Genomic DNA, 16,948 nt, shown 5'->3' with positions numbered 1-16,948 from the left:
ATCTACGTGCTTGGAGCCAGGTGCCGACTGCGACAGTCTGTCTCAGTGCAGGTTCCCAAGACAAGCAATCAGGAGGTAAAAAGCGCTTCTAAACCAGCCAGGACACCTCTGACATGACAATACACAGAGCAGATACAGATCTGTTAGGGGTGGCCTTTGCCTCAACATAGATTAGGTTTTGCACATTTTTGGATCTTGGATTTAAGGTCCTGGAGACATTTAAAAAACCTTCATTTCTAAACTCATGTTTTCCCCACCACCTCCCATGTCAACAATCCCTTATTCTCGCCCAATACCCGTTGCTAGCAAGTGGTTTCAGCCATGCCCTCTGAAGTCCTCTGGCTTCCGTTAAGCTTCCGGCAGAGGCTGGGTGATCAACGTGAGCCCATTTCACACACACAGCCCTAGACACCACCGGGGTTTTCCAGGCCTCTTGGCCAAGAGGGAATTGGTGGCCACTGCCGCCACAGTGCTTTAATCTCCTTGAACCCCGCAAGTTTTACAAGCGCGTCTCTAACTCAGCCTCTCTCCAGTGTGCTGGGAAGGCAATGGTCTGTCCTTCCCCCACCCCCCTGGGCGGCGTAGGAACGGCCCTCGGGCCTGGAACGTCTCCTGGCTAGAGACAGACGGCCCGCGCAGCCTGTGCTCCCCTTGTTGCCTTGGGGGGCAGGATCCTTCCCTCTTCCAGGCCTGATGTACAGGCCCGTGTGCATCAGTGGCTCTCGGGCACGACCCCAGCTTTCTGCATTGCACCCCCGAGGGGGACGGAGAGGGGTCCTTCCAGCTCAGCACAACGTGGGGTGCGCGCACAGGCACAGTGTGCGTGTCAACTGCACGGCGGACCCACTGGCCCTGGGGACCCAGGCATTGCAGGGGACGCGATCCTGTCTGGCCTCAGGCTCTGAGCACCTACCGTACCACCTGACCCTGGTGTACAAGGTGTCTTTTCTCAGCAACCTGGAATCAGGCACCGGTAGCTTCCAGCGGCACCTAACCTCGCTTACGCTCCTGTTAATACAATCTCTCCTGCGGGGGCGCAGACTGATGCCCTAGTGAACAGTGAAACACAGTAGCTCACTGGCCAGCGCAAGATTTTCCTGCTCACTTGCACATCACTGTTTCACACTGTGCTGCCCGGAAGCTAATTGTGCCCCGTTTTGCTGCCCCACCCGCAACGGGAAACCCCATGACTGAGCTCGTCCACCACTTCCCCGTGCCCTGCCCAGACCTCCTTTCCTCTACTTAATCCCAACTTTACCAGGTTTTATGATGGCTCCTGGCAAAGGGACAGACACGGTAACCTTGAAACAGACAGGTTGTCACAACACCTAATAAAACAGTAAATGAGTCCCAACTGTCTCGTGTGAAGTCTGCTCACGTCGCTAAATGAACGGCTTTGACGAGAACTTACTCCATTCAGGTTAACGCGCTCACAGATAACTGCTACCACAGGTCAGCTATTCACTTGGCTGTGTCTTCAATTTGACACCCTCTGGCAACAACAAAGGTGGCACGTGACATTGGAAACACGTCCCCCGCCACCAAAAATGCGCCCCTCGTGGCTGCTCATGGGATTCATTCGTTGTAGAAAAGCTAACTGACCCTCCACTATGTATTACACCTTGTTCTAGATCCTGAGGAAGCATCGGTGAAAAACAAAAACAAAAAAACAAACAAACAAACCCAAAAATTAAAAACCTCCTGCCTTCACGGAGTTTATAGTCTTCTGGGCAGGGAAGAGTGAGCAATGAATATAATGACAGTGCATTCGAACATTTGGAAAAGAAATTGAGATGGGAAAGAGAGATCAAGACTAGGGGAACGTGTCACAGGTTATAATTCTAGATGAGGCAGTCATAATCTCATGAAGAAAATGACATCTGAACAGGTCTGAAAGGGGTTTCGAGTGAGTCATGATCTGGACATAGGGAACGGTGATGCAAAGGTCCTGCGGCAAGGTGTTTCTGATGTATGAGGGACAGTGAGCAGGTCAGGATGGCTGGCGCACAGAGAACAGGGGAAGGTGTAGACAGACAAAGCCTGACACTGTGAGAATCAGAACATGTGGCCCACAGGGTCCATTCTACGGTCTGGCGGTTTCTCTGACAAAAATGAGAGAGAAGAAAAATATGATCTAATGTTACTTTTTAAAATGCTCCCTCTGGGGGCACCTGGGTGGCTTAGGCAGTTAAGGGTCTGCCTCTTGATTTTGGCTCGAGTCACGATCTCACGGTTCGGAGATCAAGCCCCGTGTCAGGCTCTATGCTGACAGCACGGAGCCTGCTTGGGATTCTCTCTCCCTACCCCTCCCCTACTCACTCCCTCAATCTCAAAATAAATAAATAAATACTAAAAAAAAAAAGTTCTCTCTGGGTGCTGGGCGGGATCTCTGGCTAAGGGGATCAGGGTAGAAGCTGGAAAAGATCTCAGAAGAACAGTTGCAATGATCCAGACAAGAGATGAAGGAAATCTGGGCAATGTCATAGCAGCAGAGGTGCTGCAAAGTGGCCAGAGTTTTGGATGTATTTTTGGATGTATTTTGAAGGTGGAGGGGAGACGATTTGCTGGTACATTGAACAGGGGAGAGTTTGGGCCTGGATTATTGGAAAGACAGCAGAGCTATCAACTGAGATGAAGATTTGGGCAGAAGGGGATGGCAGAGGAAGGTGAGGGTTAGGCTTTTGGTAAGTTAAGGTGAGATGTCGAGCAGGCAGTCGGGTATGAGTCTGGAGGTCAGGGAAGAGGTCGAGGCTACAGATGTAAATATGTTCAGTCGTCAGCACTGCAGCGGCTTCTCAAGCTTTGAGACTGGATGAAATCAGCAAGAGAAGGAGTCCGGCTCAAGAAGAGAAGGGGCCCAAGAGCTGAGGGCTAGGGCACGCCAATGGCACGGTGGTGGGGAGAGGAGGAGGGGCCAGCAAACCGTCAGAGGAAAGCGGGCCAAGAACGGCACAGGAGAGAAGATGGCCAGCAAGGCAGGAACAAAAGCAAGCCAGGGAGGTGTCCCAGAAGCCACGGATGAAACACCGCCGAGAAGACACGTGCCCGGGACGGCCAACACATCAAGCAGGATGGAGACTGCGACCCGACCACCGGATTTAGCAATACGGAAGTGATCCGTGACAAGGGTTTTGGAGAAGTGACAGGAAGCAAACGCCTGGCTGAAGCGGGTTTAAGAGGCTACGCGCAGAGGCATCAGAGGCGGCGAGGGAGCGTGAACACAGGACGCCGTAAAGGGCAAAGAGAAACGCGGTGACGGCTGAGGGCAAGCAGAGGCGAGAGGGTCTGTTTGCTTGCAGACGGGCCATCTCAGCGGAGCGGAACGCAGTGACACGGGGGACAGGATGGCTGGAGCAATGTCTCCACCGGGAAGGAGGGTCACACAGGACGCATGGCACCTGTTGGTCTTGACAGGAACAAGGACAGCCCATCCACAGCATCAGGAAGGAAGGCATATTACACAGGTCCGGGGGCTGGCAGGGGCCTGTGGTTGCACACATTCTCTCGTGGTGATGAATTTTCTCAGTAAAATGGGAACCAAGGTACCAGCTAAGAGGCAGGCAGGCCCCAAGGCCCTTGTTCCTCTACAGTCACACGTAGCACCTAATGGTAAGACTCAATTTTGCCCGATTCTGACATCATGTCTCCAGCGTCATCACTCGCGGGGAGAAGCCAATGGCTTCACACAAATGTGCCGCTCACTGCCCCTGGAGACAGCCATGAAAAAATGTCATTCACACCTCACTGTCAGGACCACAGTAGGTATCCTTAATTACTGACACCAACCTAAAGCTCATCAGTTGACGGTGTTGCTATTAAAAGTACGTACCTGTTTGTATTTGTCTACATAATCTTGCACTTACCAGGATCATAACTTCCCCCGATTTTTATTTTACTCTATGCATTCTGAAAACCTAGATTATTCTCTAGGAAGCTTCCCACTCCCCAAGGACTGCTGCTCACTGTTCAATGACTAGACTGGACCATCCACAGCTGCCCCATTATCAAAACATCGACATCTAATTCAGCAGTAATACATCACTGGGCTCTGTTGTAGCTGGTTAAACACTTAAGCACAATTCTTACGAAATTTGTGCCACTCATTCTTCTTCAACCACTCCATAACATATATTTCGGCAGAGACCAACTGAAAGAAACAATAAAAATCTGATTAAAAAATAATAATAAATAAGGGTTTCTAATAAAAAACCTCTACCTTTTTCATCCAAATAGTCAAATGCCCCAGAGCTCCTAATAATGTCTATTAAGAAGAAATTCAAGCCCAGTTTATCCTGATTTCTATCCCAATTCCCCACCCGCCGCCCTGCCAGGGAACATCTAACTATGTGCTAATGGGGTCTGTAAGGTCCTGTCTCTGGACTGCACAGAGCCTGCCTGCACTGTGGGAAACTGAGTTCCATATACAGCTTAGGGAGAGCAGAGCTGAAACATCCTTTATAACCAGTGTTAAAGGGTAGGTTAAAAAAAAGTTTTTACTGCCAGGATTAATTCCTCAAGGCACCAGAGAATGTCCTGGTGCAGACATCTATATGCTCTTCAAATTACTGTCAACTATCAGAGATTTTAGAACACCTAATAGATCCAACCATGGGAAAATTGGTTATTTAGCAAAATAAAGTCTCAGCGGATGGCCCTCCAAAATTTTACAGATACTAGACCACCTATTTAATAGACAAAGGGGAGTACATGCCCTTGTAAATAAATTCTGTTGTGCATAGGAGGATGAATCCAAAAATATAAAGGCCAATATACTTAAAATGCACGAGGCCATTAAATCTCTTTGCACAGCTGTCAGTGAAAAGCGAAGTATGTCGTTCTGGCTGAAAGAGCCTCAAAGAGAACCGCAAACCAAATCCTTCAAGGTGTAACCCAGGGCTCACTTTACTGATGTTTTGTCCTATTCCCCATGATTAAAAATAACACACAACATGACATCGAAAAAAGAAATGTTCTAACAGTTATGATACTAAGGTCTCTACAAACACTGAAAAAAGACGGTTACGGGCTGACGACGGGGAGCATCACAACACAGATGTCAGCAGAAGGGCAAGCGGAGGAATGATGGCAGGTAGGGAAACAGTCGCCGTGGAAACAGATCTGCAACTGTCAAATGACTTCGGTTCAGCACAAACTCTTCCAGCTAGAGATGCAGTGTGACCTTGGCTTGAATACATTCCAGAATCCGTTTTTTAATACTTGATGAGGTGCTTGGGAGTTAAAATGAAATGTGAGCGTAACTTCTTCCTTGCTCACATACACAGACTGTATTTCTCTCTGGTGCTAGAATTTTCCCACCTGGGAAGCAGAATAATCTTGAGGCTTCTACCTGCCAAACCCGGCAACCACTATCATGGTACTTACGATGCACAAGGATTATTTGTCTGTGATTTGCATTTCTCCATTGTTTGTCTCTAGGCTCCTTGGGGACAGAGACTACAGCGTTTAACTAATATTCGTGAGCCCATCACACGCTGCCTGGAGTTAAGTAAACATCTGGGGGATCCATCAGATCCCTCCTCCTAAAATTAAGCGTGGCTTTAAACTACAGGCTTGCCCCAATCACCGTGTGGTACACCTAAAACTAATGTAACATTGTGCATCAACTACACTTCAATGATTAAAAAAAAAAAAAATACAGGCTCACTGTCTCTCCACCTACCATCGCCATCCTTGCTTAACCTTTCCCAAGATTTCTTGGCAAAAACTTCCACTCTACCATTGAACATGATGAACACTCCAGTCTCTTGTTTTCTAATTTTCTGCAATGGAGTGAGGTTTAAATATTAGAGAACCAAATTCTTGTAAGGACCAAAAACTAGATGGGAGTAAAGTACTAATGCTTACCAGAACTGGCCATAAAGTAAGAAAAACTTTATGGGAAGGTTTAGGAATTCTGTTTAGTAATTCTTTATGGGGAGGGATTTAGGAAGGGACTGATGTATTTTCAGCAACCAGTCCTAGCACACCCTAGCTTTTATTGGAGATGTTTACTCAGCATTTCAATGGTTGCTTTAAAAACACCCATTCTAATACTTCATTTGGGTTTTGAGGGAAATGATAAAGATCTTTTAGTTCAGTTGTCCATCATGTGGGCGTTGGACCCAAGTTAACTGTTTCCTGGTACACTATCATTTATAAAATAATCAGCTTTGGATAATATACTTGGGACATAATAAAATTTTCCACTTGTGACTGACCATCTCAAGCACCTGCATATGTTTTTAACTGTTTTTTCTTTTTTTCTAATTCCATTTTAAGAGGTAATTCTGGTATACCAGTGATAGTTTGTGCCACTTATTCTGAAATCTATTGTGTATGAACTGGCCAAGGCTTTTGCAATAAATCTAAGATTTGCAAGATATCCACTCATCCTACTGTAGAATGTGGGGTTATCACCTCTTTGTACAAGCTCCAGCTGGCCAGACAAATTCAAAAATTAATGTCCACAAGCCTATTATCTCTGCTATAACCATACACAATTGCCCAATATATGTTTGACTTTCTCACATTGACCCTTACAATCCTGTTACTGCGTTATTTGAACATTTCATCCTTTTCCTCCCCCTGAAATAGAGACGAAATTCTCCTTTGCCACAATTTTAAGTATGATTGAGAAGGGTTCACCTTCTCATTTTCAAGTGGCTTAATAATATGAAATCATCAAAACAACATACATCTTCAGAGACAGCACATGATTTATTGTGCTGATTACCATTTATCCTGCCTATCCATGGGTGAACAAGGAAGATGAACTTTTCAGAACAGAGCAAGACTTTTCCATAGATAAATGTTTCAACACCTTGCAACTATATATTTTCCCCACAGAGAAAAGAAAATACCATATTTACTTTCATAGTCTCTCCTTTTTTTTCCCCACATGACTTTTTTCCACCTAATACAACAACATTTTTCTTAATCAGAGGTCACTTACCTACCAATTTAAACCATCTAAGAACCTAACTTTAAAATGGTCTCTAAATTCCAAAAGACAGGTCTTTAGGTTCATATATCAAAACACATTCTACAGTTTTTTTAAAAGCAGAGCTTTCAAGCATTTACCTAAAGGCTAAATGCTTTGTGCACAATGTGAAGGCCCCAAATGATTACAAACCCTGCATTAGGGAATAGGGCGTTCCTCCAATATATGGGTCTAGTGAGAAAGCCCTGATCTGGGGGGGGGGAAAAGGAGTAAACATTGGGGCGCCTGGTGCCTCAGTCAGTTAAGTGTCCAACTTCAGCCTAGGTCATGATCTCACCATTCCTGAGTTCGAGCCCCACATCAGGCTCTGTGCTGACAGCTCAGACCCTGGAGACTGCTTCAGCTTCTGTGTGTCTCTCTCTCTGCCCCCTCCCCACTCACACTCTGTCTCTCTCAAAACTAAACATTAAAAAAAAAAAAAAAAAAAAAAAAAAAGGAGCAAACATTTACCAGGATATTTACCAGGGCATCTAAGATTACTTTGTTAGACACTAAGCTAAGAGTTTCATGCATCCTCTCATCTAATCCTGACCAAATAAGCAAAGGTTCAGTATAAGCATTTCTATAGGAGGAAGTAACACAAGAGCTAGAATTCAAAATCAAGATGGTCAGATGTTCTTTTCTCTACCTCAAACCAAATACTTGTGTCGGATTGCACTGATTAAGCCACAATGGTCACGGACAATCACCTTCCTTAGCCTGCTCACCTGTAAGATTGTTACCTGTTCTCCATTATCTTTGATTCCATGACTCCACATAATGCTGAATATGCTGATAATAATGATCCTCAGTCATTAAGCAACCATTAGTATGCACTTAAGGTAAGGAATCATATCATGCATGTTCCCGATCATGGTATCTCCCCGGCCAGCTAAGTACTACGTCGCATGTTCTATAAAATTTTAAAACCCTTTTGGACTTAAAGGAATAAGCTCGTCTAGCTAGGAAATGAATCTCTGTGGATTAGCTCATCCCTTCATACAATGACAATAAAACGAGCTATGATTTCTTTTCTCCCCACTATGAACAAAAGGAAGAAGGAAATCTTTTAGTCAACGTCTCCAGTATTTTCTTGTGGTAGGAATTTCCAAGTGACAAACATAACAAGATACACATACTCATAACAAGATTCCAAACTAAATTTAGTTTTATTTTTTTTTTTCAACGTTTATTTATTTTCGGGACAGAGAGAGACAGAGCATGAACAGGGGAGGGGCAGAGAGAGAGGGAGACACAGAATCGGAAACAGGCTCCAGGCTCTGAGCCATCAGCCCAGAGCCTGACGCGGGGCTCGAACTCACGGACCGCGAGATCGTGACCTGGCTGAAGTCGGATGCTTAACCGATTGCGCCACCCAGGCGCCCCAGATTCCGAACTAAATTTAGTTTTAAATCCTTATGCATTTTGGACTATTCAAAACTTTGCTCTTCTCCATCCATGTAAATGTTTACTAAATGCCTACTCTCTTCACAACACTGTGAAGGACACAAAAAAAGATGAACAACATTCACCAGCAAACTGAATACATGTATCAAATCATAAGGAGTGACAGAACAGCCAGAGGATCACGTTTCAAATGAAAGGAATGTTTGCAAATAAACTGGGTTTCAGATCCAGTTTCGGGAAAGGAGATTAAAAACATATGCAGATTACATACCGACTTCACTAAAATATTGTACCCACCCAACAATTAAAATCGGAGGATTGACTCTTCACAGCTCCTCAAGCAGAAATGGTCATTGATATTCCAACACGGTTTCTTACCATACGGTTCCAGGAGCTCCAGCACAGTTTTTATGCAACGTGCTTATACAGTCGCCTAATTTTATGCTGACAAGACAGTGGATCAAAATTCGGAAAAATAATCTAATGCGTACACGAATTACAGATGCTGAGATCTTGTATGGCTAGGCTTTCTTCTTCAAAATGAGGATGGGCTGTCACAAGGAGACACACATTAAAGTGTGTTCTCTGTGAACTCCAAACTGAAGCAAGGAGGAGGGAACATCATACGACAGGCTTAACTGGTTCAAAAAGGCAGTAGCTACATAGGTGGGGGGTTGGGGGTGGTTTTTCAGTACAACGATTATCTGAATTCTTTTAAATGCCCATTATTTTAAATGCCCGGTTAATATTTAACTCTCCTTTGTATTTTCGCATGTTTAGTACAATGTAAAGAATACACAAGGCCGTTGTTAATTTATTTTTAAACTCTGCCTTGCGAAAACTAGTAGCATCTGAATACCTTTAATACCTTTAATTCCATGTCATCAATGCCTGGGAAACGTGGGATCATCTCTAATGGTAATGAGCATTCTGGAAGTCTGGGGACAACCTACCACGTTTTGATTAAATTTACCATGGATCCAACAACCCTCTAAAATGCAAGAGACTTTTGATGTTTATAAAGATTATTATCGTTGCTATTATTAAATATATGATCAAAGGCCCAGCAAGTGAAACGATGGCAAAATATTTACAACTCTCCCAATAACCACAAAGAGATTATCATTAATTCCATATTAATTTTCAAATCCAGCTCCCATCAAACCAGATTTTTGATCCCAATCATAATGATGTATTCCAATTTTTAACACCTCCTTATGTCAAGATATGTTTAACAGCTTTACGTGCACAGCTTTTTAAGAGGTATCGCTTATTTCATATTGCTGCCAACTGATGTTAACAAACGCCCAACAATTCATGGAGCATTCGTGTTATAGTATGAGGGCTGCACTCTCTTGTTCGATCTAGATGTAGGACAGGAAGCCCTCAGAAGAGAATTATCAGTGTAGGTAAATCGAAGGTAAACAAAACTAGCTAAACAAAACAGCATAGGTAAACAAAACTAAAAATTGTGGGGAGATGCCACCAAAAACCCAAGGTCTCACTTTCCTAATTAGTCAGTACTACATTTTAAGAAATACGGTGTTCCTGCCGCTGAATTGGCCACTTTCCCTACTGAATCTTTTACAACGGAGAAAAGCTAGAGCTAAGAGAATCAGCTGTGGAGGGAAAGAGGGAGATCAAACCCTGAGGTTCAACCCTTACCAGTCATGTGATCTTGTGCCATTTCATTAAACTCACTCTGAATCTCACATCCCTCAACTGTAGAATCATAGGGTTATTATTTCTCTCAGCTACATGAAACGTAAACGTTCTTCAAAGGCACTTTATGCCTTGCCACTAGAGATAATCACAACAAACTTAAAGGAAATGTTCATGCTATTTTGGCCTAAATACCAAAGAGGTGATATCTATTTAAAACATTAAGCTGGATTCTCACAGCAGGGACTTTATCTTACTCGTCTTTGCATCCCCAGGAGCTAGCATAAAACCTAACATGAAATACATTACTGTTGAATATGTAAATCATGATACCCATACACAATTCATGTTACCGCCTTTACTTGTGAAATAGCGACTCTGTCCCTTCCTCTTCACCTCTACCACCAGCCCCCCCCCCCCGCCCCCCGCGCCCCTGGATTCCTGTGGCCCTCTCCTAAGGGAGGCTGCAGGATCTACTTGGGCTTTCCTCCAGTCTTTCGTTTTTCCTTTTCAAGGCTGAGTGATCTTTCCAAAGTGTGAGTGGATCTCACCACACTCTGAAGACCCCCATTACTCCTAAGATAAATACAAAGTCCCTAACCAAGTCTACGAACATCTCCATGGTCTGGTCCTGCCCAGCAACTCCAACTGTTTTATTTCAAATGGCCTTCCTTCTAGCTCTTTCTCCCTTCTCCAGTCACAATGGCTTTCTTCCAATCTCTCCAATGTCTGAAGCTCTCTTCCTTTGCGAACGCTCTGCCTGAAGTTGTTCTGCCGCCAAACTTCCACACCTGAGTGTAATTGTACTTCCCCACCCAAGCCTTTCCTGACTTTCCTGAGCTCTTACAGAACCATGCAAGAAAGCCCTCAGGGAATTTACCAATTTATATTTACGTTCTTCCTTAACGACTGCCCGTGTATCTTCCCAACTAAAGTGTAGGCTCCACAAGGGGAAGCGTTTGTTTTTGTTCCCCAGGTGACTTTCATATTCGGAATTTTGTGGAATGCGTGATTTTTATAAACCTTGATATTACTGAGAGTTCACCCAAGATGAACCCGAGTTACCCTGACATGATTTTGAGAAACACTACACTAAAAACAATAAGAGCACTTAATGCTTAATGCGGAGCACTTAAGGACGTATAAAGTTAAAAGGAATAAAATACAAGGACACATGGAAGAACATACAAAACTTATTCTTTTTCCAAGTTTGAAAATGTATTTCCCCAGACCGAGAGCCTCATTTCTTTCAAGTTCTAAGCGTATGCTAATTTCATAGCAAGCAACTTTTCTTCCTGGACCAAAGGCTAGGAGGAAGCTTTGCAGGAGAAATTGAAGTGCACTATAATATTGCATACATCCGTGAAATACAATCATCCACACATCTAAAGGGCTTTTAAAGCATGACGGCTTAATCAGAATATTTTCAGTACAAGTTATAAATTCTTACCAAATGAATATCACACCATCTGCAATGAATGCCTTGAGTGGCCAGAAGCTGTGCTACAATTTATTTGAAAAAGAAAGAAATTCACTTAAGGGAACCAGAATTGGGTTTCACAGCCCCTTCATTAGATGGCAATATTAAGTTGAGTGGGAGGGTCAGGGCTAAATTTTCTATACGCAATTTTAGAATTATATGTTAGTTGTGATACACTTCTCAACTGCAGAAGAGCAGGCAAGCGAGAAGCGAGAGTTTCGTGCTAGAAGCTTATTGTTTTAACCACGCGAAAAAAATGTAGAGATCTGATAATACTAACAGCAGAAAACGCACCTATAGCTATACGGAGACCATCTTTTGGAGGGTTGTAAAAAGTTAACCAAGGTGATTCTTAATGAAACATCTCCATCACTTCTTGCCTGGGCATCTCTCTCTGGTGGCCTTCGCGCAGCGGGCCAGTAGTCCCTACTACGCAGGCGCGCGAGCACGGCCTTCCACCAGCAAAATCAAGTTAAAGTCTGGGAAACGCGGAGCCCCAGCGAGTCTGTTCCAGAGCAAAGAGATGACACTTTGGGCCCTGGAAACCTAATGGGGTCTTTATGCCATTTCCCCCTGCTGGCCCCATAGCAAATTACACTAACGGCTCACCTGGGAAGAGCCCACACCCAGGCTCTGCAGGGCGCTTCCCCGCAAGTCCGTCACCGCCTGGCCCGGGCGCACTCGCGCCCGAATTTTCTCTCCATTTAGAGTACAGCCTGGTCCTTCCACCATCTCCCGGTCGGCACTGTGGCTCACTAGCTGCAGGGCCCTGCGGAGAAAGCCACTGTGCACCTCAAGCTCTGCGCGGGCCCTCGCTGGCGCAGAGAGGAAGTTCAAATCTCCCGCGCATCCGGCCCCGCCCAAGCCCGCTTGGCCCCGCCCCTGTCACGCCCGCCGAGATCCGCCAGGCCCCGCCCCGTGCCCGCCCCCGTCACGCCCCCTGAGATCCTCCTTGCTCCGCCCCGGCCCCGCGGCGCTCAGCTCTGCCAGGCCCCTCCCCGTCCAGGGTGCACCAAGCCCACCCAACGCCGCTAAACTCTAAGAGCCCAGGCAACTGGGACGTCAGAAACTCCAACTTTTTGTTTTGAGGTTTTTGCTCTTGTCCTTGAACTACTCCATACACACATGTTTTGTGACCTTGTCCTCTTAGTCTGCTCTAAAATTCAAGGTCGTCACAGCCTTGCAGGCTTTAGCTTTTGTATGCCCTCTTCAGATGTGGGTAAGGAGGAGGGTTTTTAGAACAAGCAGCTTGTATTTTTTCTCGGATAGAGTTAGCATGCTTTCGAAAATGTGGCTTTATATACCAAATATATTTCAGTGTCTCATATGAAAAACCCTTTCATTTTTTAGATGGCTAAGCTAAGTTGTACCCAAATTCATCAACCCTGTTATGGGTTGCTGCATGAATGCCATATGAAATCACTTTGTAAAAGCCAGGGGTCTATACAAATATGAGGGCAATGAATAGCATTTCAAATTTATACGAAGATCTTCCATGTAAATACATGAAGCTAATGGCTCCATACAATTTTGTAAATAATGAAAAATCTTAAATCTTTTTTGAAAATTAAAATACAGCGCACTAAAACAAAATGTTACTTTGTGTGTGATTCAATAAGCCTATCACTGTGCTGCACTTAAACCAGAAGAATATATATTAGAGACTTGAATTCAAACATTTGAGAAGAATTCAACCTTTTTCTTTGTGGGGAGAGATTAGTGGTCAAGGTAGCGTGATCACCTTCAAGATTCTTTGTACGTTAGTTCCTTGTTTAATTGTGTTTACTCTTCTAGATCCTGTTCATTACAGGCCAAATTCAGTCATCATCTCTGCCCCTTTGGTGCAGGAAAGTGCTATTTGCTTATCTGCTTCTCCCTTTTCATTAACTATTTATTGCTACCTTGTAAATTATCCCATTTGTTATGTCAAAGTTTCTGCAGGTCTGGAATTGGGCAGTAGTCTGGCTGGTTGGTTCCGCCTCCGAGTTTCTCAAGCATTTGCAGTGAAGACGTTGGCCAAAGCTGCCATCGTCAAAGGCTTGACTTTAGCTGGAAAATCCACTTCTGAGGTGGCTCACTTGCGAAGCTATTGACAGGAGGCCTTGGTTTCTCATCTTCTGAAGGTTGCCTGGCTGTCCTCCTGACGTGGCAGCCGGGTTCCCCCGGAGGTGTGATCTACAAGAAAAGCCAAGGAGAGAGCTTGCAAGGATCTTTATTACCTAGTCTCCGAGGTGACACAACCACACCTTCACGATTTCTATTCCTTAGAATCCAGTCAGTCAGTATGGCCCATAAGGGTTTAGAGGTGGGGAATGAAGCTTTATCTCTTGAAGGGAGGAGTATTAAATAATTTGTGAACATATTTAAAAACCATCGCAATGATCATTAATCTGAATGCTCCATCATGGACTTCTCATTTCTCTTTAGGTTGTGCTGGGTGCACATTTAGATCAAATATAATCTTTAGTTAGAATTAAGTTTACCATTCCCCACAGAGCTCAGTAAGAGTTGGGCAGGAACACTGAAAATACTAAGAGACGTCACTGATGTGCCCCAAACAGCCAAACCAGATTTTGTTTATACGTGACTAGCCTCTGAGTCTTTTGATGCTTCTTTCTTATCCTTCCAAATCGGGGGTGGGGGGTGGGGAAGGGGCACCTGGGTGGCTCAGTAGGTAAAGCGTCCGACTTGGGCTTAGGTCATGATCTCACGGTTCGTGGGTTCAAGCCCCACACCAGGCTCTGTGCTGACAGCTCGGAGCCTGGAGCCTGCTTTGGATTCTGTGGCTCCCTCTCTCTCTGTTCCTCCCCTGCTCACTCTGTCTCTGTCTCTCTATCTCAAGAATAAATAAACATTTAAAAAATTAAAAAGAACAGTAAAATCACATGGTAGTGCATCTGCAGTAGCTATAAAGAGCTGCTTCACCACTGCAAACAAACCAACCTTGGTTTACAGTCTCAGTGTTTCTCTCAAAACCGTCAGAAACCTCCTAAGTGCCATCCTTCCTGCACTTACCCTGTCACATTCTTATCAGAGTAATCTTCTTAAGCAGGATCTATTCACTGATGACTTCATAAAAATCATTTGTTTTCTTTAAACCTCACTTTCTTCATAGGTAAAATCAGATACAACTTTACTATAAGCATCCACATGATTGTTCTAATTCTCAAACATCACATACGAAAGCACTTTGAGAAATAGAAGACACTCTACAAATTGAAGGAATTAAGATAAATTCGACTTGCTACTCTTAGAGTATTTTCTGTACTTTTTGTTTCTTGGCCTGTGCTGTTATTCTTACATTTTTTTTTTTTTTTTTTGTATTTTAGAAAGAGTGAGTGAGCAGGGAAGAGAGGCAGAGACAGAGAGAGAATCTCAAGCAGGCTCCAAGCACAGCACAGAGCCCACAGAAAGGATTGATGCCACGACCCTGGGATCATGATCTAAGCCAAATAAAAAACCAGATACTCGGGACACCTGGGTGGTTCAGTCGGTTAAGCATCTGACTCTTGGTTTCTGCTCAGGTCATGATCTGACGGTTCATGAGTTTGAGCCCCGCATCAGGTTCTGTGCTTGGTATTCCCTCTCTCAATCTCTCTCTCTCTCTCTCTCTCTCTCTCTCTCTGCCCCTCCTCCATTCATGCGCACTCTTTCTCTCTCATAAATGAATAAATAAACTTAAAAAAAAAAAAAAACAGACACTCAACCTACTGAGCTACCCAGGCACCCCATACCTTTTATTCCCCTTTGAACTCTTCAACCCAGCTCACTGAAATCCGCCCAACTTTGAAGTCCTAGTTGAATGCATCTCCTCTAAAAAATCTTCCAGGTATGGTCAGAACTAATCTCTTGTCTTTTGAAGTTGGTTCTTCCACAGATTGTACCAAACTTCCCTTGTGTTAAAGTTAATTGGGTACCTACAAGTCTCCTACTAGCTTTGTCCTTGAAGACAGTAGAGTGGGTGTCCTGTTGATACTTCGTATAACACCCAGGATGCTCTTTTGCACAGAATAGACATTCAACAAATATTTGTTGAATTGGATTAGCATTATTAACTTATAAATGAAAATACTGGACTTCTCTGCCCCCAAATACCTTTCCTTATATCTTTAGTGTCATTCTCATGAATTGAGGTTTTATGTTTTCAGAAGTCCTTGTTAGAAATCAACGTTGACAAAACTAGGTAATACATCATTACCCTATGGCATATTTTCTTTTTTTTTAATTTTTTTTTAACATTTATTTATTTTTGAGACAGACAGAGAGAGCATGAACAGGGGAGGGTCAGAGGAAGAGGGAGACAGAGAATCTGAAACAGGCTCCAGGCTCTGAGCCGTCAGCACAGAGCCCGACGCGGGGCTCAAACTCACGGACCATGAGATCGTGACCTGAGCCAAAGTCGGACGCCCAACCGACTAAGCCACCCAGGCACCCCGGCATATTTTCTTTATTAGATCAACAAGCCAAGAATCTTGATGCATCCTTGAGGAAATCAGACCAACCACATGTGCAGTCACTGGTGTTCATTCATTTGTGTGTATTTAGCTTCACAATAGCCCTGTATGATAGTCAGGATAGATAATATTAGTAGTTTATAGATAAAGAAGTTGAGTTTTAAACCAGTGGTTATTTTGCACGGTGACATTAGGGACCAAAAAAGATACAGAAATGAAATGTTTTCTGACTCCGATACCAATATTCTTTTCACTAACACCGCAGGTGAGCGTAAATGAAGTAAAAATGTCTAAAACGTTGGAAAAGATAGCTTTCTCCGGGACCTCAAGTGGCTACTACATACGACATGGGTCCACGGCATGAGTGGAGAATGTGTCGAAAAGGGTAAGGAATCACCAAAAGGAGATGGAGAGGGGCTGAAAAAAAAAACATGAATTTTACTTGCAAAGACTTTCACTAATAAAAACGTACTGAATCCTTGCTCCGTAGGAGACACTGAGTCAGGCTGTGCGGTAAGAAGGGATGTAGAGAAGCCTTTGCACACAAAAAATTACAATGTGGTTAGAGATACTGACATTTAAAAACCATAAAAGGAAAAGAGATCTCATGTACAACAAAGGACTTAGATGCTAAGGAAATTCATTGAAGGGACACATCACTCAGAAGTAAGATACTCTGGGGACGGCTGGGTGGCTCAGTCGGTTGAGCGTCCGACTTCAGCTCAGGTCAGGATCTCATGGTCTGTGAGTTCGAGCCCCACGTGGGGCTCTGTGCTGACAGCTCGAAGCCTGGAGCCTGCTTCAGATTCTGTGTCTCCCTCTCTCTCTGCCCCTCCCCTGCTCATACTCTGTCTCTTTCTCTCTCTTTCTCTCTCTCTCTCTCAAAAATAAATGAACATTAAAAAAAAAAAGAAGTAAGATACTGTGGAACATGTTCAGAGAAGAGATGGGGTCTGAGCCCATCCT

The 16,948-nt window shown here is 44.2% G+C and overlaps 1 protein-coding gene across 3 annotated transcripts in view; it reads right to left on the bottom strand.

The window, feature by feature from the left end:
* NEIL3 (nei like DNA glycosylase 3) overlaps positions 1-12,336 on the bottom strand; it is a 51,596-nt gene extending 39,260 nt beyond the window's left edge. For 2 of the 3 annotated variants that reach the window (XM_047857526.1, XM_047857527.1), the window contains exon 1: positions 12,138-12,336. In XM_047857526.1, coding sequence (XP_047713482.1) covers positions 12,138-12,260 — 123 coding nt within the window. In that variant the 5' untranslated portion in view covers positions 12,261-12,336. Of the gene's footprint in view, positions 1-4,086; positions 4,148-5,023; positions 5,043-12,137 lie in introns of those variants that run through there. The other variant, XM_047857528.1, reaches the window with a different exon arrangement.
* Positions 12,337-16,948: the final 4,612 nt, after the last annotated feature.

This window comes from Prionailurus viverrinus, chromosome B1 (assembly GCF_022837055.1).
Source record: "Prionailurus viverrinus isolate Anna chromosome B1, UM_Priviv_1.0, whole genome shotgun sequence".
In the NCBI taxonomy this organism is placed as follows: domain Eukaryota; kingdom Metazoa; phylum Chordata; class Mammalia; order Carnivora; family Felidae; genus Prionailurus; species Prionailurus viverrinus.
Note: the sequence above shows the minus strand (reverse complement) of the source record. Positions and strands in the feature narration are given on the sequence as shown.